This window comes from Erithacus rubecula (genome assembly GCF_903797595.1).
Source record: "Erithacus rubecula genome assembly, chromosome: 2".
NCBI classification, from domain to species: Eukaryota; Metazoa; Chordata; class Aves; order Passeriformes; family Muscicapidae; genus Erithacus; species Erithacus rubecula.
The window spans coordinates 77499626-77526456 of NC_136685.1; the positions used below are offsets into that span (position 1 = coordinate 77499626).

The 26831-nt window shown below is 36.7% G+C and overlaps 1 protein-coding gene across 1 annotated transcript in view; it reads left to right on the top strand.

The window, feature by feature from the left end:
• Nucleotides 1-26831, top strand: part of SMYD3 (SET and MYND domain containing 3) — a 369857-nt gene that overhangs the window by 18354 nt on the left and 324672 nt on the right. The window contains exon 3 of the mRNA XM_079327644.1: nt 26402-26465. Within this exon, the coding sequence (XP_079183770.1) occupies nt 26402-26465 (64 nt within the window). The remainder of the gene's footprint in view (nt 1-26401; nt 26466-26831) is intronic.

Consider the following 26831-nt stretch of genomic DNA (forward strand, 5'->3'; position numbering starts at 1 on the left):
GTTGCCTCTGCAGAGGATAGTTAAATTTATTTTTTGTCTATTGAGGAAATAGACCAATTTTAGTAGGCAATGGGATGTTACCTCATCTGGAGCTGTCATAATGTCCCCTCTTACATGATGCTTAGTGGCATCCCAGATTACATGCTATTTAAAAAAACCTCCAAAACTTAACACAAAATAGAACCGGAAATGCCGACTGCATTACCTCCTGCTGTACTGAGCATCCTTCTATTTCCTGCATCCTTTAAACATGTGCCTTGAAGATGCACAAACCTCTCTCTCCACCCCACTAATACCTTGATTGGAAGTAGCAGGACTGCAGTGTACCCTTCAGCCATGTGCCATTCCACTATGCTGTGTTATTTCAGGATTGACAGGAGCAATCTTATTCTGCTGCTTGTCTTTCAGAACAGTGTGAACATTGCATCTGTCTTGGCTCACTGCACCAATTTCCAGTTGCCTGTAATTGCATCCAGAAATGTTTGTGAGTTAGAGCACTTGATGAAGTAAAGGTACACTCTGCATACCAAAACTTCCCTTCCACAGCATGGCTGGAGTATCGTGCAATAATAGGAAATTTCAACTGGCCTTCAAGAGTAACGCTGTGAAAAAATGCATTGCAGCAGATTGTTGCAGAAATGACACAGAGGACATGATTGCAGGGAGGGCTAAGAAATCCAGTTTTGTTGGAACTAAGTGGAGCTAAAGAACTGGGTATATGCACCATGGCTAGGACTTTGCAGCCTGGCAGTAACTGGTGGCCCAAGGGTGGACTGATGGCTCACTCATTCTATTGCCTGTTCCTACCAAGTGCAATGTAGTTAAAAGCCTCAAGCTTTCCCCTTTTATCCACAAATTTTGTCTTGCTAATACTAAAAAAGAAACAGCAGTGCTTTGTTTCTTCTTAATTAGTATATGAACACTGGAGTTTACTTCTTTTAGATGCTGGATCTGGGCTTTATCATATGCAAATTGTCCTGGGTCTGTCTGTTAAATTGTGTTTATTTTACAACTTCCTTAGCAGTTTCTGATGTTGCATGGATCCCATTTCCCCAAGAGTCACTTATGAATTTTAATGGTAATATTTTTACATGAATTTTTGTGGTAGTTCATGCATGTTTGATTTTAGATATACTATAATTATTATCTAAGCTGATGCTGTGGTTGTCCTCTCATACAGAACAATCCAAATCAATGACAATAAATGCAAATTTATTCAAAGAGTATGGGGAGTACTCCAAGATGTGTTTATAGCTGCAAGTCATCTGTATTCATAGTCCATCACATGCAGTGTGTCTGCTGGTCTGAATGATGGCAATGGTGCCTTTAGAGGAGACAATTTTGATTTCTTCTAAACCCCGTGAGAAGTGAACTCTTTGTTTCTTGTGTACCTGTTATGAATGATTAAGGGCTTCCTTGGGAGAAGCCAGCAGGGTGTTGTTGTAATAAGAGGTCAGCAATGAGGCTGTGCTGTTCACTGGGTGCCAGCATACAGCACTTAACCCGACTTTTGGGTGCTCTGCAGGGCACAAAGTACTGACAACTCTCTGGACTATGGTTTCCAGTTACTCTTTGGTAAGGGCTTTATGTGAGAAACAATAAAAAGTAAAGGTTGGGTTTCAAACTCTGTAACCTTTGTTCAGTTAGGTATTTGTTAGAACTCTGCTTCTGAGCAAAACCAGTAACTTTTAAATGCATACAAATATCTGTGTGCATTTTTGGATTTGTTCAAAATTCAGAATTTTCTGGAAACTAATGAAAATAACTGGTCGAAATAAACTTTAGCTCTATGCCTAAGGTATGGATCTTGAGCCTGAAAACTGGATTGGTTTGGTTCCAAAAGACAAAGGGTGAAGTAGTTTTGGTAGAACAGAACTCAGATTTCAACTATTGTAGACTGACCAAAATTGTGTACTGTGATAAGAATAGCATTTCTTTTGAAGTCCTAAGTAGTATTTTGGTGCTGTTAGGAGGTTTGCTTCTAATTGTTAAATGGTAGAGTTTTCATCCCTTGGATGCCAAATTATTTGTCAGGTGCTCACACAGTGATGCAGCCTCTGTGGTGCTAATCACCAGGTTTGGTATCAGTGGCCCTTACAGCACTGTGTGGTGGCTGACAAGATTTGGAGTCCCACAAATATTTCCTGGTAGGAATATGCAGGAAAAGGCAGAAAGGGCAAGTTTAGTTCACCAGAGAAAGCTTTGTATCCATGTATTAAAATTTCTTTTGTTGTGCAACTGATATTTTAAATACAGTACTGCATTAAAATAACCAGACTCGAGACTGTTTGTCTCAAATAATCTGTGATTACAAAATGAAGATATTTTCAAGAGTGTACTTATAATAATAGGGAAAAAAAGAGATAATTCTGTTTCAAGTTAAGTACATTAATCCTGGGTAACATATGTAGTCCTGGGTAATAAATTTATTCAGATTACCTATTCTTCTTAATTTCTTCCATTAAGAAAACTGTCTTTGTGAGAACATAATCACTGGCTTTGATGTGTTCATTCTTCAACTGAAGAATAATTATTTTCCTTAAAAAGCATATTTGAACTGGTAATCAGTCTTTAGAGTATGGAAAGTGCCATAGTGGCTATAAATGGGAAATTTTTACATTCTAGGCATCCCACAACTGCTGCCATCATTGTGTTAGCTCTTCCAAATAAATGGATAAAATTCCAAGATTCCTAGGCAGTCTGAAGAATTTATATTAAAGGTTGTAATGTTTGTCACATGCCAACACTGTTTAGTTTTTGTCATATGGCTTTAGTGTATTTTTAGGAGGTGTATTTAATTTTTTATTTTGATGGAAGTAGTAAGTTTTACATGGATACTAAATACTTTGTGGGACAGAGGCTTGTTAGCAGTATATTTTATAAGTGAAATTAATAAATATTCTCCACGAGACAAATTTAAAGTGAGAAGTTGTACTTTTTGTTTGCTTTTAATTTATGGCAGCTATCATGATACTTAAAAGAATTTGAAGATATGCAAATGCACAAGTTTTTTTCTACTGTTATTGTTTTGATCTTACTCCCAGTTGGTCTCAGTAACTGTACCTTACATGAATTGAAATTCATGCCAGTGTAGGAGCTTTAACAAATACTTCCTTACTTAGAGCCTTCATACTTTTATTTAGAAATGGTTTTTTTCCTAGGTATTTTCCTTGTTAATTAAGTTTATAGAAGAAAATACAATGACATCATGTGAAGGTGAATTCCATCAGGCTCAGAGTGGGCTAAGCCCCTCTGCTCAGGGTTTTGCAGAGCTGTTAGATACAAAATTTGAAGTAGCTGAGAGAGAGCGTTAAGTGGAGAAGTTTGCCTGGAGGGATGTGTGTGCTTTAGTTTCAGTGGGATGGCACAGCATGCTGGCCAGCAGTGTAATGAACTGTGTGTGCTGCACTTTGCTGGGATGGAGGGGTGAGATGTGAGACGGCAATGGTAAAGGAGTTTGTTGTGCAAAAAAGTATTTCAAGAACAGCACTTTCTATGTAGGTAGCCAAGGAATGGTTACCAGCTGATCTGGTCACATCCAAGATATTTTTTTGGCATTTAAACATCTGCACACCACTGGAGGAAGAGGAAATGTTGAATTCTTTGGAGGGGGAGGCTTATGGTCATATAGGTACTGCATATTTTGGCTAAAAAACTGTAAGGTTTGTTCTTAAAGAAAAATTTGCTGTAAATATGTGGCTTTCTGACAACCAGTATGTATTTATCTGAATTTAACTTTTCCTGTGTATTGTCCAAATTTTATATCAATTTGATTTAGACAGACATGTTCTGGATTCACGAAGCTACAGTGAAAAAAGCCCAGTTGAGAGATGCACCTTGACTTCTAGTGGTCTGGATTATGGCAGTAAAAATAGTTACATGGTTATTGAGATGTGTAGAGTTTTCTGTAATCTCAGGGAGACATTGATTGCTCTCTGGTTAAAATTAGGATGTAGTGTAGCTAATATATTTAATGGAAGGATTTATCCATTTAAAACAAACCAGCAGAGGGGTTCTGCTGTTACAGTAGTGAAGTTGGCCTTTGCAAGGCTCTGTTCTCAGTATCAGTTCTGCTGTATTTGTAGGTTTTCTAATCTCTGCATTGTAGGAACATAATTGTTGTGGTTGGAACTGTTCAATTCATTCCCTTTACTTTCCACATTGGCTGCTTAACTCTTCTGGAGCTTCTATGTTGATATCTTGTTCAAATGTTTAAATTACCTTAATATTTGAAATCTGGTTATCTTTGCATGGCTTCGAATTGCTTCCAAAGTGCATTTAAACTATCTGTGGTTAAATGGTTTTGGTTTTGATTTAGTCTGCTTATCTCTTGCATTTTGTATTATATTTCCCTTTTGTTTTCCTTATGTGTAAACATTCCTGAGAATGGTTCCTTCCTAACTTCCATAACCTTCATCATAATCTCCTGAACTTTTAGCATGATTATGTTCAATCATTCTCTGATTTCCATGAAACTGACAGCTGGTTTCCCCGAAACTGTTTCTTGCTTTCATTGTCCTTTGTATTAGAGTTTGATATTTGGCTAATTAAATTTACCTGCTTTTCTTCTCCAAGTATGTACTTCTTGTCATTTGATAATTATTTTCAGAAGATTTTATTACAACTTTCATAATGATGAGGGCAACTTCCATTCATAAAACCACCTGAATCCTTCTTTGTAGGATGATTTAAACTGTAAAAATTTAGGAGGAAAATGAAAATAATGGAAAAGAAATACCTGAAGCTCTGTTAATGCCTTTGTTGTACCAGAATTCCGTGTTATGAAGATTTTAGATTGTTGATCAGTTTAAATGATTTAAAAATATAAACTGAACTGAGGAGTTAAACAGTGCTAAATATTTATAGCAAACTCAGTAACTTTAGGAAAATGAGGTATTATGGGCTTTTTTTTTGAGGTTGCCAAGCCCTGAAAAAGGGTTAATCCAGATATTTTATATATACACACACACACACACACATATATATATATATATATATATATATATATATATATATATGTGTGTGTATATATATATATGTATATAATTGCTAATAAATAGCATATGTTTTCTCAATAAATTATTCACTTTTGCTCCTACTAGGAAATTTTAAATTCTATAAGAGTAGTGCTTCTTGCTGTAAGTAAATTTTGGAACAGTTACATTTGCATGCTATATTAGTTGTTTATGATTTTTTTGGGTGAATTATGCTTCTTTTTGAAGGGCCAATATTTAGAAAAAAATAATTTCTTTTCCCCTCTCCTTTGTTCCTGAAGCTTTCCCAGTTTTTAAACTAAAGATTTAAAATATCTTTTTTTTTTAATACAAAATGGGATGCAGTTGACTATTTTTTTTTTTTTTCAAACAGCCATCTTGTAACCTCATCTATTTTATATTCTATTGACTAAAACAGAATGCTTACACATAAATCAGTCTCTCTGCTCTTGATTATTGTGGGTAGTGATGCAGGAACCAAGTCTAATAGAATTTGCAGGGAAGAAGTCAATTGGGTTTCGACAGGGGTCATGTAGGATCCATAAACTCCCACGGGGCAGTTACCAAAGATGTAACTGTATGCAATGGAGCATAACAGAGCTAATGCCTTTTACTTACTGATTCTTGATTGAGCAATTAGTTTGACAGTGGTCACCATGCACTTTGCCCTTATTAGATAGGTTTGGTAGTACAAACAATCTTACAAGACATTTATAAGCTTCAAGGTGATTTTAAGTTCACAGGTAATGCTCCCAAAGCAGTGCTTAGGTATCAATTATCAGAGACTTTACTTTTGCCTTCTTGGGTTTAACTCATGCTTAATGTGTTTTTTCTTGATACTATCACTGCTTTATAAAACCCAAAAATTATGTGTTTGCCAACTCCCATTTTAAATCTTTGTTTTAATTGGTTAGTTGGGCTGCTGCTGCGTGGCCTCTAGAAAAAGGTGAAAGAATAAACTTACTGTACGTATTGATGTCTCTGTGTGTTTTTATTTTTGAACAAAAATTACCCTATGACAAACTCATTTTTGCTAAATAGAGGAAGAAAGTAATGCAGGTTATAATTAACAGGCATATCCCTTAAAGTAATATCTCTTGTAATTTTTTTAATGGTTAAAAATAATTGGCAATTTATTTCGGAGACATCTGCCTTAGCTATTTATGCCTGCAATTAATATTTACTAATTATACTACTTTCATGGTGAGAACATTACTGTAATAATAATAATCCTTATGGCAAAAATAGCACATAACACATAGCTTTTGTTCTGTACAGTATAATTTTTGTTGAACTTGTTCACTCTAAATTTATAAGCAGTATAATAATGTGTCGTCTCATTCATTGTTTGTGTTTTGAACCAATATTAAATTCAGATAGAGAAACGGGCAGGAAAACTAGAAGTTGTGCACCATTTTCAATGGAAACTTTAACAGATTGCCTTTTAAATTGGTTTATAGCTTTTACATATATAAAGTATTTCTGACCAAGTGTTGTCAGACAGTAAATATCTGAGAGATTTCAGTATGCACATATGTTACAATGTTGAATATTAAAGAGTATTCAGTGAAACAAAGTAACTTTAGTCAGATCCACATCTGGATATATGCTCAAGTAACGATTTTCCTTCTTTTTGGAGTAGGAATGTAATTATTTTGATGCAGTTCTTACATAGCAGATGAGTTCTTAATTCAGATGCATTTGAAACTCATTTTAGTTGCAAATCATTCCTAGCTGCTACAAAATAGTCAAGTTTTTCTTCTAGCAGAAGTATGGGCTTTTATCACCTGCACCTGTTGACTCATCATCAGCTTTCTGTGAAATGCAAATCTACATATACATTTTAAGAAAACTGTACTTAAAAACAAATAAAAAGACATTCAGAGTGAAACCAAACCTCTGCAGAATAAAAATAGGCTGTCAGGACAACCTGTTTCACAGTTAAGGCACCTGAACTGTTATTCTCTCACCTGGGAGCAGCACTTCTGAATCCTGCCCATGAGGAGGACCTTGCTTGCAAACACTGAGGTGTGTGTGAGCACATGGACAGAGTGGAAAGATGCTGGAATTGTGGGCACAATTAAAAGCCAAACACCATTTCAAAACACAAGGGTGAAGATCAGTGCTTGTGCCTGAGACCAGTTTCTGTTTGTTCACTGGGCAGCCACAGAAGGGCTGGCAGTATATTGCTGTACCAGGATGGTGCTGCTCCCCTCCCTTTCTCTCTCCTTTCTGTGTGCCCATCCTCTTTACCTAGTGTGGTGCCCTTAGCTCTCATCTGTGCCCTCTGTGCAAGGCGATGCCCTTCACATCAGTTTCCTTTGCACTATGGAACATCCCATTTCATGGTACCTTTCAGAAAGCTTCTACATACCCAGTGCTAATTAGAGTATTTTCAGGCATGGTAACAATCACACCCTTGAAATGTGCAGGTAGGCAGCAGTGAAAGTTATGTTTATATATACCAGTGCTTTTTGAAGACGTGATTTTTTTCCCCCCAAATTTTAAGGTAAGAGTGTCAGAGTACCAAAAAAAAAAAAAATAGAGAAGGTGTAGTGTAACTGTGTGAAATTAATTCTTCTCTATTATTGCAGCTTTGTCTGTTGTAGTTCTATTATGTTCAGTTTTGGCTCCTGAGTCATTGTAAATCATTGGATGCAAATGGAATAATGTGAAAATGGCAGTGATATGTGCAACAATTCTCTGTCCTTGTGATCTTAAATTCATTGTCTTTATTTGTTTTATTAGTAATCATCTTGCTGCTAGATTAAGGTTGTATTTGAGAACTATTGTACTCAACCCTCCATAAATAAGCAGTAAATACCCAGTTTTCTCTTCTACTTGACCAGGGAGAGCAAAGAAATTTTGCTGTGGTTTAATTCTTGTTATCATTGATAGCAAATGGTTGAATACAGACCCAGAATCTATGATAATAAGATAATCTGTTTCCATTTGCAATAGGCTTTTATTATTCATTCCTTGTAAACCATTTAGGAAGGAGTATGGGCTACCATTGATTAGTCTGTAATTAGTGCTCTCAGGCAGTATGGTTGGAGCTATGTTGGAGGGGAAAATTTATCAGTTCTTAAAAGCTGCATGACTTGTGTGGAGGAACTAAAGTGCAGACTCCAGAGTGTACTAAATTGCCATGTTTATCATTTGCCTACTGCTGTAAGTTCTGCTTTATGTGCAACTGTTCCTCAAAGTGAGGCAGGAGTATCCTGCATTATATTCGTAACAGATTGAACATGAGGCAATTATCAGTGAGCCATTTGATGCTGAAGCTTATTACCCAAGTCAGAAAGCTAGAAACAGGTATTCTGTAACAGATTGGGAAAAGGCTTTTCAAAATGACCACATCATCTGTGCAGATGCACAGTGGAGCATCTGTGCAACCTTCAGGCAGTCATTTATATACATTAGTGAGAGCATCAGTCTTTGTGGGACTCCTGTGGGGCATGTAAACACAGCTCAACTGTTATTTTGCTGAAAGATTTTCTTGCCAAATTTTATTAAAGTACATCATGGGGTAACACACAAATGGAGCTGAGATGAAATGCCTAAAAAGCCTCTCTGTAAGTCTGCCTTACTGCTCTCACTTGTATTTATTCTAGAGTTCTTTTTCTAGTAAGTATCCAGCCTTCACAGGTCAGTTACATTTGTCTTTCTTCAAAGCAGTTTCTGGTGTAGCACTAACTTTAGTCAAGCTGCCTAATGTGTAATGCTAGTGTAATGGCAGGGCTTGGTGATACTCTTAGTGTTTGAGCTCACTGAAGCCTCCAGTACATAAGAGGAGTTTGTGGCTGCAGTGACTGGTTGCAAGAGAAGTTTGGAGTGCACCCGTGGAAGAGGGAGAGGCAGCATGTCCTTGGCAAACAGGGTCATGTGTCCACCTGTGCAATTGTGTGCATTTCTTGTGGTATTTGCTCACTAAACATAGTGGAAAGACAGAGGGCTGAAGGTGGTGTTGCTCTGAGTCTGGGCACATTGCCTTTCTCTGCAAATGCTGGTCTGCTGCCAGGGTGGGTGATCAACATCTGTGGGTCTTTCTCTAAATCTCTGCCCTGGGCTCTTTTTAGAAAAACTTGTTTTTTTAAAGTTGCATGATTTTCTTGTCTGCCTCCTTATTCCTTGCACTTGCTTGATGCTTTTAGCTTGTTTCCTATTTCATTCTCTATTTTGTTGCTCTCCAAACAAATAAAAGTTAAATTCAATTCTGAACTCACATTACAGGAGGAAACTGTTGCTACAGTGCTTAAAAGTTGTCAAGAACTTATGACAGTGATCCATTGCCTCTTCCTGCATTGTGGAAAATAATCAGTTGCATAGAACTCAAAACACTGAAGTGAGTGAATTCATTGTTATCTGTTCATTTAGAGGTTCAGTTGAACCTGCAAGTGACCAGTCACAGGGGAGAAAATAAAGAATTCCCCATCAGCCCCCACAAAGTAAGGGACAGAAGAGGATTTGGAGAAAGCTGTCGTTCATAATTGCAAATAGTGTATCAGGGAAGATAATCTTCAATGTGAAAATGTAGCTTTTGAGGTTGCATCTTGTATTTAAGCTGTGACTGACACTTGAGCATCTATAGTTAAGGATATTGTTGTCTTCTTCTTGTTAGTGTGAATAGATACTGTCTTAAAATTATGTATTGTACTAAAGATTTGTATAATTATAGGTTGTCTTCATAGTTTTGTATCTTGAGCATGGACAAAACATTGATTCATGCAAGTTTTCCAACAGATCAGTGGTTGTTGGAAGGTGTTGTATGTGTTATGGAGTATCAAAATCAATTATGGATATTTTGAATCTATTAACCTGTATGACCTTTCCTTTCCTTTTTTGGTATGATAAATGGAGGAGTCTGTCACAAAACCACAAAATTATTGTATATGGATGTCCCATCCTCTTTCCGATGGATTTGCTAAATAGTTTCACCAGACAAAGGACTACTTTATTTTTAAGCAGTATTTCTGTAGTTAGTGAATGAGTAGGTAATTGCAAGCACTTTGAGTTTTTATCCTAAATATAGTAATCTTCCTGGTTCGTTCCAGAAATTGCAAAAAAAAAAAAGTGTTTTTTGCCATTTATAGATACTGGTTTATTTTGATTAAATATGTATACAGATTTTTTTTTTTTTTTGTAGTGAGTACTTTTATTCACTACTTTTTCTGTCCATTTGTCCCCAACAATACAATTCTTACACGTGTCAATTTATAAAGTAATCTTTTTCTTCTGCTTCTTCTTTTGAGTTTTTTGGTGATAGTTTGTGTGGGGGGGTGTTTCTCTTCATTTTTTGGGGTTTATTTTTTTGTTTGTTTGTGGGTTTTTTTATTCTTTTGTAGTATGGAAAGAGATTGTTAAAATGTGAAATGTATACTTGTTAAGAGTTCCTTTAGAGTCTTAAGACAGTTTGAAAGAACTGGATTTTCATGTGGTTTATGCATGACCTGTGCTTATTGATGCTAAATAATGGTCTCTTCCAGTAGCTCTCACAAAGAGGGATCTGCTCTGTCCCTCTCTACTCACTCTTGATTCTCTGTACTTGCCCTTGGATCCTAGGGTGGCAATTTGAGTGTCAGTGTCTGCTGGATGCCACCAAGAGGAATTGATGAGCCCATTCATGTTGGTAGCTGTTCGCCAGTACAAATAAATGGTTCAGACTCACTACAGAGAGATTAATATATAGATATATAGCAAGACAAGTGGAGTTGATGATTGTGGGATTTTCATCGGCACTTATATTTAAACAGAACAGATTGTGCTGCATCTGATCAGCCTCTGAAGTCAGCTCTGCTTCGGGCAGGAGGTGAGACATGGTGACTTTAGAGATTTCCCAAAACCTAACTGGTTTTATGGTTCTGTGATTTCTATGCCAAGCTGTGATGTAAGCATCTCTCCACAGCCGCACTCTGCTTGCTGCTTGGAGTTATGAGGGGTCCTGAGAATGGTCCCCACAAAACTTGATGTGAATTGAGAATCTTCAGAAATCTTCCCTCCAGCTGGTCTAATCTATACCTGCTTTTTCCTCTTCCCTTTGTTTTCCTAGTCCCTGAACCAGACATGCCTGTAGCTTTGGTGTTTGTTGACAAATATATCAGTGAGTCATACATTTGGAGAATTGACTAATTCCTGCCTATCATTATGCAGGTGGTTTAATGATGAATAGCAATCACTTAAACAGCTTTCCTTTACTGCTGAAGTTCTTGTCAAAGACTTTTTTTTCTCCAAGGTCAGGATTTTGTTACAAAATGTGTGTCTGAGTGTGCCTCTGTGCTGCAGAGTGACTGACTGGAGAGTACTGAGGTGCCTGCAGCTTTAGAAATACTAGGTTGACTGCTGGTTTCAGCTGGGTCATAGCACAAGGGCTGCAGCTCATAATTACCCTATTTTCCCCAACTAACACCATTAGAAAGTGGGTTTTTTTGCATTGTATGAGTGCACAGTCTACTGTGGTCTGACCTGAAACCTAGAGGTTGAGCTTCCCCTGTCAATGCTAATTTACTTTTTCACTAGTCAGAGTAGAGCAATCTTTGTTGGAAGAAACTGACTCATTGTGTAACTTGTTTTTCTGCCACTGCATTCATGCAGCAATAGTGTAGTTGGTGAAAACTTTGTCAAAGACTTCAGTGGTACAGTGGAAATCCATTGTGGAGCAAGGTCATGGCATTCTACTATGGAGGTTGGCATTTTTGGACTCAGAAATCAGCACTGGAGAGAACACCAGTTCTCATTCCCAGAGTAGGTAGGTAGTTTTTGTCCTTCCATTTACCTGGTTGCCTTTTTCCAGTATTTTTATTTGCAGCTCTCCACTCATCCAGCAAATATGTTTTCCACTAGAAAATGCTAATTTGTAAATTTTTTTCATGTTTACATCCTAAGCATGCTTTCATAAACAATTTTTTTCTTATCTTAGAAAATGTGCTTGAACAGTTTAAATCCAGTAAGTATAGGGGAAATTAATTGGTTTCTTCAAGTCATAACTAGGAGAGTTGTTACATTTTTTGGTAATTACACAGAATGATAAAATTTTAAGAGCAGGAGAGATCCAAGAACAAGTAATTCCTTTTACAAAACACATGACATGAATTCACTACAAAAATGGTCATAAACTGATTTTTGGTTTATGTTTTTATAAGAATTCCAGTTAAACATTATAGGGATTATAGGATGGTAGGATGCTTTATTCTGCCAGTTTCTCTGTTTGCAATTAATTTAGGCTATACTGAATACACTATTTAAATATGACAGAAATTAAATATAATGATGTAGTTAATTTAGTATTTCACTTTTCTTGCCAGCATTCTAAAATATCTGCACTTTAAAAAAATATAAATTCTAATTTCTAATTTTCTTTTCAAAGTCAATGTCCCTGAAAAAATAAAAGCACCTTCTAAGGCCATGTACAAGTGTTAATAAATTGATAATCTGTTTTTATCCTTAGCTAACAGACTCCAGATCACAATGACTTTTTTACCCCCAAATGTAATATTTTGTATGTGGTAGCACTACTAAATATCTAAAAATTTCACAATAAAAGAGAGTTGTACCATGTTCTTCTGGTGTCCTAAAGCAACTGTTCTGGCACTGCCTAGTTTACATTAATCTGTCTGATATTTTCATAGGATTTTTACTTTGGTTTGGGGTTATGTGTTTATATATATTTAGTTTTAGCAGATGACCACATATTTATTTATTTTGGCAATATCATTAATCGTTCAGAAGACTTTTATCCCTCAGTTTTCCAGACAGACCTAGAACATCTGTTTGTAATTCTGTCTTGGACATTGCCAACACCAATTACTCTTGGAAACTCACTTCACAGCTTAAAATGTTCACAGACATTTTCAGGGTTCATGAGTTTTACAAGAACAATAATACCAAATATACTCTAATCCAGATTTCCACCCAAGTTTTTTAAAAGTCATTACCAATATGAACCTGGAAGTTCTTCTTTCCAGTCAGGTAAGTTAAGGAATTTCTGCTGTCTCTTGCTGGTTGAGACACTACTGATGCTCACTTTATCCATAATTTAGGATGAGAAATGTAGAAAAATACTATAAGATGGTTATGTGTTTGATTCATCCATCAGTTCCATCATTCCTTGCCTTATGTTGCTCTTTGCCTTTTTTTTTTTTTCCTTTTTTTTTTTTTTCAAAAAAACCCCTGAACTTGTGGATTTATTTTGTTTATTTTTAAATGAAGGCAGGGGTCACAAAGCCTTATTTTTTATCTCTTGAAGAAGGGCTAATCTTCAACAGTGCAAATACCTAGTATCATGCTAGGATCTTTTTATCAAGTTAGATGAAAAAGTAGCATTGTATGAAGTACAAAAACATGGCCCTCCCAATTTAATGTTGGGAGGCACCTGGCACATATATATCCATATATTTATATATACTAGCATAAAGGAAAGCCTTTCAGTGAGTGTTTCTGTTGTGAAGAAGTTCTACAGAATTCAGGGGTTACTGATGTGAAGCTAATACATTTTATTAATTACGTGTAACCATGCATTACATGCACTTAGCCTGACTTCAGCCTGACCAGTGCACACAGAGGGGATGCCACAACTCAGCCCTGCTGAATAAGGATGTTCCAGAATATCAGAAATACCTATGTTAACAGCAGACTGAAAATTTAATCTGCTTTAAGGAAGAAAACAAGAATTATTTTGAAGTAAGATCACAGCTTAATTAAAATATGTAATTTCTCTAATTGTCTGCCCTGAACAAATATATGTTCTTTAAATAAAATCTGTTCAGTGTGAAAGCTATAATACCAGTAGAATATGCACTACATGCCCTTTTCAAAATACAATTTACTTTTAAATTAAATACCCCAAATCAGTGTGGATCATCTATGGGTTTGATTTCAGACTTGAAATCTGAGTGGTTTCTTGACTGAATGGAATTTTGTTCCATGATTTGGAGCTGTGAAGAAATCTCTTTGTCCTCAAAGGTGAACTTTTCCATGGTAACAGGAACTGCACTGTGCTGGGTTAAAGGTATTCTTTAGCTTTTTGTCATTAGTTTTATCCTTCCTGTATCGGGATGTTTTTATAGTTTTTATTTTGTATCAGCAGAGTACTGCATATACATGCAGTACTTAAAAAAGTGCTGGTATTCCTCAGACAAGTATTTTAGTAGTAGGACTTGGTTTTGTGTTTGGCTGAGCTGTGTTCCCTTTGCTTCCCTTCTTCATGAACCCAACTGATCTCTTTTTCAGATGGTGTATTCAGGTTTTGAGAACTCCACCAAAAGGAGAAGTCAAGTAATTTCATGTGGAATTCTTGTATTCAACTAAAACTGTAGGTGTAATTTGGGTTCTTTAGCTGTTTTAATAATCTATGTGAAATTAATCAGAGGCATTAATCCACTTGCTAGCTGAGAAATATACCACCAGTTATTAACAGTTGTATTGTTTTGATTAAAATGAAGCAAACCAAAATCCCAAACCCCCAGACTACACCTGAATCTCCTACTGTTTACACTGACAATTCGACTTTGCTTTTTTTGGTCAGATATTAAAAAGGGACCTTTTTGAGCAAGTGTTTCCTGCTCAGCCTAAGGAACCAGAGTGACAGAGGTTGTGTGTTTGCCTCTCAGTCTGCAAGTCACTTGATCTTGCACCTGTCCTGTGGAGGTACATTTTCCCTGCATCTCATGTACAACTAACACATATTGATGCTTTCATAATAAATACTCAGATCAGTTTTAACTGAAGTACCTGTTGCAATCATATAACAATGGTGGAGACTCAACATAAGCTACTTAAAGCTGTTGGCATGCTGCAGTGTGTTTGAGTGAAGCATGCACAAGAGAACATCTGGCTCTCACTCTATTTATAATGACAGAGTAACCAATTTGGATGTAAAGTTTGACTGGAGAATTCAAGCAGTAAAGCTAAATGTGGGGTTTCTGCAGATCCCTCTGATACTGAACCAGCCTTTCTAATGTGCACAATAATTTGTGTGCACTGACAGAGCTGCTGAAGGGGACAGGTGCCCAGGACACTGAGGATCCTTTTCTGAGTTTGACTGTGTTACTGCAGGAGTGCTGATGGATGTTCAGGAAAGGTGATGAGTTAGAGTGCAACATTTTCAGGAGATACAGGAGGAAATAACAGATATGAGATGAAAAGTCAGAACAGGAATAAAATGCCAGTAGAGGTAGTGTATATATGGATAAGAATATATTCATATATATGCATGCACTTAAAAAACTTTTTTATTTTGCAATCTTGATGAAAGTGAATCTTTATAAAGCACTGTGGTTGCAATAGATCATTTCTTCCCACAAGCTTTTTCAGCTCATTGATTTGAGGTATGGTTGACTTTAGAAATTACCAGAGGCTCATTTTTCTCAAACATGTACTGCAGGCATTTCTTTTATTCTGCAAAGCAGAGCATTGCTTTTGATTATTTAACTTTACTGATACCTATAAGCCATATCAGCAGTGACAGACATTAACAAAATCTCCCTCTCTCTCCCAGCAATTGCCTTTCACTATAAACCTTCGCTTTCTTCCTTTGCAAATGAGGAATAACATATTTCTCATTTTCCTGTACTGTGCTCTGCAGAGTCTCATTCCATGGTTGTTGAACTGAAACAAATAATCTGATTTCACTCATGACCCATTGCAAAAGCTATGGTATAATGATTAAAGGCTCATATTTCTTGGCCATGGAGAAAATGAAATTTAACTGAAGACTTATAATGATGTAAAAGTAGTACCTTCTGGAACATAAAACCCAATTTTAACTAGGTAATTGTGCAAAATCCATGACCAACCCATATCAATTTGCTATTTTCTTTATTAGTTTAAGCCTCGTTGCTGTGTCTATGCCCATTTGAAGCTTCGTCAACACCAGTGGTAATTTTTGAGATGGAAAGGTGTGCACTGATGTACTGTCATTGGGACAAACCAGCAGGAAGGTAAAATGCAATCTCTTACTCTATTACAGATATTATGGCTTGGCAGTTCCTCTTCTTTTAACATTTGCTGTGGAATGTTGTAAGAGAAACATGAGAACTAGTAGCTAAGTGTGGGGAAGCATGCTATATGCTGAAATTCCCATTACTTAATTAAGAAATAGTTTTTTTAATTAAAATAATAGCTTCAGATTTTAAAAATTACTTGGTTGTTTCTCATGTTGATGTAACATCATTATTCTGTTGCCTGATAAAATGAGCTGGAAATTGAGATGATTTCACTTAAAAATGCATGAGAATTTTTATTAAAAATTCAAGATGGAGCTAAAGTAGTTCAAGATTTGTCTTCATTTCTACAGTTCCACAAGAATTTATGAAGACTTTTTGCAAGTATTATCTGCACTTCCTCTCTAAAATAGTTTCTGGGAGACACTAAATTATTTTGACATTTCTGTAGTTTGAATAGGTCTCTTTTGTGAAGGTATTGGCTATAGTTAGAAATGTAGCAATACTAATTACAGAACCAGTTTGTGAGAGAGTGCTGCCATTTACAGGCATGCCTGAGCATGTGCATATCCTCAAGCACATTATTAAGATATTATAAGATGTTAAGATATTACAAGATATTATTAAGATATTAAGTTATAAAGATGGAAATTTTCAGGATTACTTCTGGGGTTTGATGTCTTCCTGGTCAAACTGTCAATTCTTTGGCAGGAAAAATTGTACCGAAGCTAGTGATGACATGGGGCTCTAAAACACATTTTGGAATCAGGCTGGTCTCTTTTAAAAGACCATTTTGCTGGAAATTGGTGAATTTTAAAACTTTGAAGAATACATAGGTTTTGCTTACTGAAAAATTCTGTAGAATGGGTGGGAAATAGGCTTAGGCAAATTAACACTAGAGCTCACAGCTATTAAATTATAATAACTTTTTTTCCTCTGAAAATATATGGGTGTCACTATAGTTAGAGGATTTATTTTGACTATTTTCTTGCTTCTCTACTGAAAAAAAAGGAAAAGGGAAGCTTGGATAACTGTTCTTTGAAACTGAAGAAACATCTATTATGCATTTAGCCATTGGATGTCACCAGAGTACAGAGAGTAAGTATTAGATGATGTGGAACTGATTTATGACTTCCCTTGGCTGTTTGTTTTGGGACTCCAGCCCTGGAGAGGCTTTCTTAGATCAGTAATCTCAGCATCTTGACCAGTTTCATCATGTCTGTGACTCTCTTACATTCAGAATATTGAGCACAAAGTGGGTTCAGACCTTGTCCTGCATCCATAGGGGCATTGACACCACTGAAGCCGGGGAGGAAGCAAGCAAGAGATTTGTCACAACACACTTCAGCCTTGATATTTCCCTGCCTGTTACAGTGGCATAACTGGCAGAGGCCTTGGAAACAGCTTGTGTCCCTCTGCACACATTGTGCTGGGATTGCTGATTAGCTCAGGTGCCTCATTTGCTGCCTGCTGTTGGGTGGTGGTGCCAAGGCATCTCTGCCAGGTGTGGGGGCATGGCCTCTGCTCTCTCAGGTGCCTGCTGGCAGCCCTGGCACTGCCTGGGCTGTGCTGCAAACACTGACCCTGCAGTGGCTCAGCTGAGTCTGGGGGTGTCTGCAGGAGTTTCAGTACAAACAGGTTAATCAAAGCACAGGAGACCCTCACAAAGACCTTCGAAAACCAGATGAAGCTCCACTGAGTCTTTAAGGACTTTATGCTTTGAGATGTGAAAAGTTAAGTGAGTATGTTTTTCATCAGTAATATTTCTTCCAGACAATGTGGCATTATAAATGGACTTTAGTACATGTTAGTTGTAAAGCTTAACTTAGTTTTAGCTATTATATGTATAGTCCTGGTTGAAGGTCTTGCTTTCCAGCAGTAATGATGCAACACAGATCTGTGAAAAGAACAATTTGGTTTTAACTGCCTTATAGTAAATAGTAAATATATATATGTTCTGCATTTTCTGGATAATTTCTATGTGGCATTGCTGTTCCAATATTAATATGAAATGCCTTCATTCTTACTGGTGAACATTTCCAAAATTAAGCATTACTGTGGGACCTATGGAATCCATCTTTCAGTGACACATAAAGGAGGGGCACAGAAGGGAAGACATCCCTTCTGTATTGAAATCTAGAATCTGTTGGGGAAACAAGTGAGAGATGTGACATAAGATATTTTATTTAAGCACTTGATAGGAAGAAGCTTTGAAAAATGTTTTCAGATCAATGCTTGGAAGTGCCACTCTGATGTGAAATGAAAATTGCTGGAAGGAGTGTAAAGTGAAAAAGGATTCGAGCCTGGTGGGGAAACAATAAGACTTCTTGGAGATAAAAAACAATGCCTTTGTTATCTAGAAAAGGAGAAAGATTCTGAAATGGGAAAGGTGTTGAAATGAGAGAAAAAATATCATCAGTGACAAGCAAACTAAAATGCCTGCAAAGGTGGAGATTATGAAATGACAGGAAAAGAATTGAAAAAATACAGAAGATTTGAAGAAAAATATGATGGAATGTGCCAGTTAATGGTAATTTAAAGACTATCCATCCAGCTAGACTGAGAGAGAACTGGCTAGGCAGCTATTTGTAAATTCATTACAAGTGTTTTTAGGTTGGCTAAAAGTGATCTTTCTTCAAGTTTCCCCTGTGTTTCACAGTTGTGTAGAATATGTTTTGAGACAGTGCTACTTTCAGCAACAGTCTGCATTTCTAAGAGGTGAAGATGGACTCAATATGAGAAGTCTTTTTGTCTGAGGAAAACTTATGTGCTTTTAAAGTGCATCCCAAGAGAAACAGGTACAGCAGGAAACCATCCTGTGCTGGAGGGAAGGATCGAAGAGGGAAGCAGGATTACAGATGTCAAGAATATTTTCACATCCTTCTAATGCAAAAGTCTTCATTGGGATTTTATGAGTTCATGACAGACCACTTCAGATGTCTTGTGAGACCTCGTGATATCAGATTGCACCTGAGCTTGAAACAAGCTATTTCTCTGCCCTTTTTTCTATTTGATAGAAGCACATTTTTCCTGCATTTTACTCTCATTTTCTATCTTTGCAGTTTCTTCAGCTTATAAGTAAGCAGAACTGACTATTCTGTTCCAGTCACCCATATTTGAATCTTAACTTGGATATGATCTAACCATAAGTGCTAAGCAGGTTGAAAATGAAAAGTTCACTTGATGTATATCCTTTCCCAATTCTAAATCTACAGGGCAAAAAGCACTGGAATTTATTTTAAGCCTACTATATTGCTATGACTGTCAAAGATTTTTGCCTGAAATATTTTACTTTTTTGTTCATCACTTTCAAAATCTGTTCCATAGGGAATGAAAGATCCTTTGGGCACAGATGTTCACATTTGGAAAAAAAAAGCAAGTGAATAGCATTGTGGGACTGCTATAAAATGTTTATGCTAAAAATATAAATGTGGTCAAGAAAGGAAAGGAGCTAAAAAAAAAAAAAAGCTCATGAAGATATTCTTTGAGAGGGTCAGAGGGGTTTGTATTTCATTGAAAATTATACATCCATATGATCCCGGAGGTAACACTAGCAGGATGTAAATATTTACATCAGTATGATATTTTAGAGTAACAGCTTTGTTTTGGTGGAACATTGACCTATGGGTTGAAGAAAAAACTACTTAGATATACAGCAGATTAATGAACAAATTAATCATTTTTATAGGGAGAAGTGAAAGATGGGATATTTTATTATACTCAGCTTCATTGGATTTTAACCACATGTTCCACAAATGAGCATTTAAAAATATTGCATGTAGCTATTTTTCCAGGTTTCTAAGTTATAGATATGACCTTTTCATAGTGTGAAATATAATCACAGTCTTCCACAGTATTTGGCTTTCTTCTTTGATTGAAATCCCAAGGTGGAAGGAATGTACTGTGTGACTGAAAATAATCTGTTTAAGTCTGAAATTGCTGGAGGCATGTTGGCATGCCCACTGCAGGGAAACCCTGGAGATGGCCTTGATTTGAGGGCAGCTGTGTCAAAGCAGCTTTGCAGGGCAAGGAGATGGCACAGACAGTTTGCAGTAGTTACCTGATGCACTTGGAGCCAACTTGTGCTGTGATGCTGTTTCAGTGCTCTCAGTGGGGGCCTACCGTGAGTTTTGCTGGGGGAATAATTGCAGTGTTTTCACACAACCACTGATTTCAGATGTGATGGTGTTTGCTTTATTCATCTTGAAGGTTGATAAAGTGTGTGTGTGTGTTTGTACATGTACCATGTGTGTACTTTATATATATGTAAAAGGTATTATATTCCAAAGCCAGTCTTGTCTTCTAGAACAAAAAGCTTACTGTTTTGGGATATGCTGAGTGCTTCTGCTGAACAAGTTTAAGGGCCTTGTACTACTGAAATTCCTTCTAAGGTAAATCTTTAGGTTTTCAGTAGAGAGATTTTCTTGTATTTTCATGTGCAGGATGAGAGGTGAATGTTGAATGGATAAGTAGAATTCAAAAGTAAGATTAAATTTCATGCCAAGTTGAGGGCCGTATTTTTTGATATTTCTTTTTATAAGTTCCTTCACTAATTTTATTGGAAAGAAACACATATGAAGCCTTTCATCATTTGCCAACTTAGTGGAAAGGAGTACAATTCTGTTCTTGGTTGTATCAGAATAAATACTACACTTCTTGCATCTCTATTTTCAAAAAATCAATGTGTTTTTTTTTTTTCAGTTTAACCACGGGAGTGACATCTTTGTCACTCGAGATAACTTCACAATATCAACAAGGAATGTCTTACCATTATTTTTCAAAATACTGCAATGTGGTTTTGAAAAATAAACACTTTCTTATCCAAATTTGGCAATAGTTCAATCACTGGATGAATGCAAAGGCCATTTTCTACATAGAAGTAAATGAAATCTAGTACTTGGATATGTCTTTTTATTGCCTCCCCTCCACCCCGCCTTGACTTTGGCTCCTGTAACCTCCAAAAGAAGAAAAAAACCCTAAAATTGCAATGTAGATTATCAGGAAAGCTTATACTGCAATGAACAAATGATTGTAGACCCTCACAAATCCTATTTAGAATAGGTTTTTCACAGTTTGCTGACCAGGTATTCTTTGGAAGAAAAAGTAAGATGCAGAAAAGAATGATGGTAAATGTACCTAATACACAAAGCAGATATCTGGGTATAAAAAGAATTATGGAAAATAACAAAAAATGGACATTCAGGGTTACCAGAAAGACTTAAGAAACCAAGATTTAAGTTATGGGGAGTCCCTGAATGCTGATTTTTTGTTTCTTTTAGTAAGTAGTGTACTTTAGAGTGCAATTTGTCTTGCAGGGTAGATGCTTTGGTTGTTCATATTTTCCCTCTTTTTATTTATTTTTTTAAAAAGAAAAAATCCTGAATAATGCCACTGAATAAATACCACTTCTGTAGAAGATTCAGATATTAAGTAGATGATAATTTTATTTGGAAATAAAGTAGGTGTGTGTTTTTCTTACATAAAAGGTCTTAGTTCTCATGAATGATGGCTCTGGTCATTGATGGTTAGCTGTAGTTGCTATCTTTTAACTCTAATTCCACCCCCCAGAAAGCTATTTCCCGGTGCCACTCTTAGGCTAAAAATATTAATTTGTATACTTAACACAATGATGTGTGCAAGTGGAGAATATGGGTGATTTTTTTCATTACTTTTAAGAGCAAGGAATTCAAAGGCTTCTTACCTGGTGTGCTCTTGTTTGTCTAGATGCAGTGTGTGACCTGGGGGCAGAGTACAGAATAACCTTGGGGCAGAAAAGTGGGACAGCCCTATTTCAGTGACCATGTGTCTTATGGAAGATGTCTTCTCCTCTGCCAGCTCATCCAAGACCCTAGAGCTGGTCCAGGGTCCTGGTGAAGGGAAAGCCATGAGCCTGCCAGGCTGGGCCAAGTCAGCACCCAGGGCACCAGAGGGGCTGGGAACCCCTGCTGTGGACACAGATCATGGCTGCAGGGCTCAGGTTTGGGATGTTGCAGATGGATATGCTCCAGGGTTGTGCTGCCTGGCCCTCAGCCCTGTTCATCTTTGTCCCCAGAGCCATCTGCCCCATGGTGCCTGGTGCCAGCAGTGGGATAACAGCTGGGGACCAACTGTGTTGCTGCACCTCATCATTGGGAGAGAGGTGTGGAGGGAAAGCTGTAATTGCATTTAACATAACCCCTGTGCATTCAAATCTAGGATGGCTGTTTGCTCTTCCCAACTTTATTTTTATTATTAGAAAACAGAGGCATATTAGTTAAAATGATGAATGACTTTTTAGCTTACTGTAGGTATTGATTGCTTTCACTTTGTGACAGCTCTGAAATGCACATACTTGAGAAAACCCAAGTAGACTTTATGCATTTGACAGGCTTGACTGAATTGCAAAGGTCTAAGAATTTGTTCAGGAAATTAGTTCAGCTTGACATGCATTGGAAAGTGCTGCTCTTTTCATTCCTGTATACAGGGCAGGATTATTAACTGAAAAGCAATATCAACCACAAAAATGCAGGAGGGCATTTGTATGAGATAGTCCTGTTTTCCTGCAAGATGTGGCAGAAGCAGAAGTGTGAATAAACTACGTTGAATGCAGAATGATAATCAGTTCTATCTGACACTTACCTTGTGAAGAGGGCTGAAAGTCAAGTGCCTGCAATCAGCAGAGAAGTGTAGATGCATTTTCATTATAAATTAAGTAATCTAATTGTATTTGGTTGACTTTTGTTGTGGTATTTGAAATTTTATTAGGGCATTTCCTGGCAAGCAGAAGTTATTATGTGATGTTTTTAAAAGTGCACTTTTTTTTTTTAACTTACAAGAGTGCAAGTGTGGCTCTGGTAGAACCTGATAGTCCAGGCAAACCCTTGTTAACCTCTTCACCTTGTTCCTAAGATTTTAAACATGTGTTAAAAAACAAAAAGGAAGAAAAAATTTCTGGGGAAGGTGTACCCACTGAGGCAATTCCAGTTGAGCTCTCCTACTTGTTTTCTCCCACTCTCGCAAGTTTTCTTTTGTTTCCTGCTAATTCTTTGAACCGTGTTTGCAGACTATAATGATGACAAGATTTAGCAATAACCAAATTACTTATAGGAAAGATTCTTAACCTGACCATAATACTATGCGAGAGATCAACTGACAACCCCTGTTTACTTTATGAATATGGGTTTTGGCTGTTTGTTATTGTTTTTGTTTTGGCTGTTTATTTTGGTACAGGCTAAGATGCTCACTTGTGCTTGTTGTTTCATAAGGGGTTGTGGTCATTTGCAAAATCTTGTTTATAGTGTGTTGGAAAATTAATAATTTATTTGTAATTACTGCATCTTTTTTGTTACAGAAACCTTTTTAGAGATTAATGTATAACTGAATCCATTAGATCAAATTTTGTGCATTTTCTCATCCATTAAATTAGTTGCATTAGGTGAGATGCAGCAGGTACCTTGTAAGAAACCTGATACTGTCTCCAGATGAAGTTTACAGGTGATAAGAAAATGCATGGGAGTATCTGACTTTAAAATTCCTTGAATAAAGCCTATGACATCAATAAAATACTGAGAAGGACTGAAATAAACCAGGAAAATTGCCTTCCTAAAATGTTCTAAAATACACAAATCCTCTATATATGAATTCATGAATCTGACTATAAAGGATTTAAGAGTTAATGCTTTAGATCATGCTGTTTTACACTTAGTATGCCATATAGTATGATCCAGAGATGCTATTAATAAAAAGGAATTTTTTTTTTTAGTCCAGGAGGGGGAACAAGGATTGGAAGAGAAAGCAATGATTTCATTAGCAGCTTTACTATTCAGCTCTGACAAGCATTCTACATCTTCTTGTCATTCAAAGAAACCTCAAAGATGAATGGATAATTCATTCATTAAATGGCACCAGGAGAGTCACCTTGTTCAAATAATCTGACTGATTGTGTCAGTTTGACAAAAATTCCAGTTTTGAGTGATGATCATTAGATTTTTGTGTATGTTTGTTACTGCAGCATCACTAACCCTTGGGGACAAAGGATACAAAGGAAATGTTAATGTAAAGTTCTGCCTGCTTGGCTGTCTCTTTTTGTTCTAGGTTACTCTGACATGAGCTTCTAATCTAAATTCAGAAATATATTCTCCTCTATCAGAATGTGGTTAAGGTTGTGTGGTTGCTCAGCCTTGAAGATGAAGCAGCTCTCCCCAGCTGGCAAAATGAAGATTTCACACTTGTTTCTAACTCTGAATCATCCTCAGGCATTGCACCCTAAAATCAAAAACCTATTGTGCAAGGACAAGATTTTAGATTCTGTTTATAGAAATCCAACACTTATTAGTTTTTTTTGTCTCCAGGGCTGACTTTTCAAGTAGTTAGTATACTCCTGGTAGTTAGTATGAATACCTACAAAATATTGTGTGACAAAATAGGATTTTTATGCAGTACAAATGAAAAGATTTTTACTTGATTGTAATGATCTGTTCGTAATGCTCTTCTCAATCTTTGACCAATGCAGCTATCTAAACTCCCCAAATGCCTAAAAGAGTCCTAAGATAATGCATCAGCTTTTATTTTTAATAATTCAGGCATAGCAAAATGTTGATATATCAGCAAAATACGTTTCCCAGTTGTGGGACTTGAGGGAAAGGAGAGGTTGGTTTTCACTAGAGGAGGCTCCATGGTACTTCTGGTGTGCCCTTACTCTTCAATTTTGGCATCATAGCTGAAATAAGTGGGCTACTATGTTTATCCAGAAGTTCTAGATTGAAGTTTGTGGGCATATTGGTTCTGTCTGGTTTGCATGTGGCCTTTTTGAAGTTACCCAGAGAAATTAGGATTTGGGAACAACTGAGTGGTGTAAGTAAAAGAAAGTCATGTTGTAAAGCAGTTGGTCTGGGAATCTGACCATATGGTATACAGTTTCTAGATGGCTGACAACAGCAGAGGAGTTTTCTTTTGTGACAGCAGAGACAGCAAATTACATCTTTTCATGGAATCAGATGGGAGTGCAAGTGCAAAGAGCACATCTGGTACTGATGTGCAGACACCAGGGATCTTGCAAAGTAAAGTCCTTCATCTGGTCATTTAAACTTGCCCCTTCAGTTTGACATGGGCTGTTTTAGACAGTTATTTCCCAATCAAATTTGAAAGCTGAATTAATCTACATAGTAAAATATGAGGCAACTAAATGTAAAAGACTATGGCAAGGCAAAGATACCATAACTAAAATTACCTTTAGAATGGGAGAGTGGCATGACTGACACCTCTTTCCTTGCCTTGTAGAAGGATGGAGGAGGGGGTACCGAGGAATAACTCCTGGTGATAGTTTGTTGGGTGTAAGTGAGCCATCTTCAGCCCTGTGCAGCTCACAAGGGCATAGTGAAGTACCCAGTGAGGTACCTGTGCTTCTTCACTAAGGTCAGAGGGGTGGCCAGGAGGAAGTCTGGGAGGAAGTAGTGAGGGTTGTGCTGTCCACAGAGCCCAGATAATTGCTGTATCTGTAATATAAATTGCCTACCTTCAGTTTTAACAACAACAAATACCTATCTTTATATGTCTAATACTATTTTCCCAGCCTAATGAGTGACTGTGACTCGCATAAGCAGCCTTGCATGTTAAGAAATGAAAGACACCGCTTTGCAATGTTACCAGAATAATACATCATGTTCAGTATCTTCTACAAGAAATTAAAGGGAAGCCTCAAAATCTGTCTCATTTCTACTCTCCTGAAGTAAATATCTTTATTTATATATTTGAGGTACAAGATTTGCTCTGCGTGTGCTTTCACATTTAACACTTACTTACTGTCTAAAAATGTACAGAACTTCAGTGATATTTTCTTGAATCATATGACTAAATTAAGACAGTATCAGAAAACAGTACTACAGTCAGGAGGTGCTTTTAATTTTTAGATTGTAATGTATAGGTCTGGTAGTTCTTCTAATTTTCATTGGATTTTTATATTTCCACCATGAATTTTTATTTTGGTTTCATTGTCCACTGATCAGAAGTGTTTTCTTAGAATAGAAATTTCTGCTGACATGTCAACTTTGGCCTGTGTTATAAAGATAAAATTTGATGTCACAGCCACAGGTTCACAGCAAGGTCTTGTTTAAGACAGATAGTGATGCTTGCTTGCTTAAGACAAGGCTTAGATAGTAAATAGATTAGCTAGCTATATTGCACAGCTCTAATTAGGATGTTATCTACAAAATCAAACTCCTCAGAGTTACAGCTACATGACAAGAGCACATTTGATAATTTCCTGCTGCTCTAAAGTGGCCTCAGAGGTGTGGACTGACACAAGTAAAGTGTCGTGCCCATAGCTTTGAACATAACTATGTATAATTTCTTCTTGCATTACAGGGCATTTTAGACTATTCTTGTTTATAAGATTTTTTTGTGACTTGGAGTAGTTGGAAATTTCTAGTTAGATAAGAAGGATAAATACAAAACTCCATCTATATTTATGACTCTTTTTTTTTTTCTTAATAGGAATGAAAAACTGCACAGGTGCTCTCAGTGCAAGGTTGCTAAATACTGTGGTAGATCTTGTCAGGTAAGATAAACATAACAGCTATAAATGGTTTAAGAAAATAGACATTTGAATACTTTTTTAATGGGCTCTCCATACATTTTGCATGTTGTCATACTTCCACACTGCAATTAATTTCTAGTTTTGGACAGGGTGGGCAAACATGCTGCCTTGTTTTATTTCAGCCTTTTTATAGCTACAAATATGAGTTTCTGATCAGTACAAAGCTAAGTTGAAATGTGTGGTGTTTGACTGTACGTGGCGAGAGGGGGAGGAATAATTCTTAAGCTTGTCTTTAGACTGAAAGCTCCAAGTCAATTTTGCAGTAAACCAATTTTTATTTCAAGAGTACTTTTTATAATGGTAAAATCTATATTCCAGTTTTTAAAG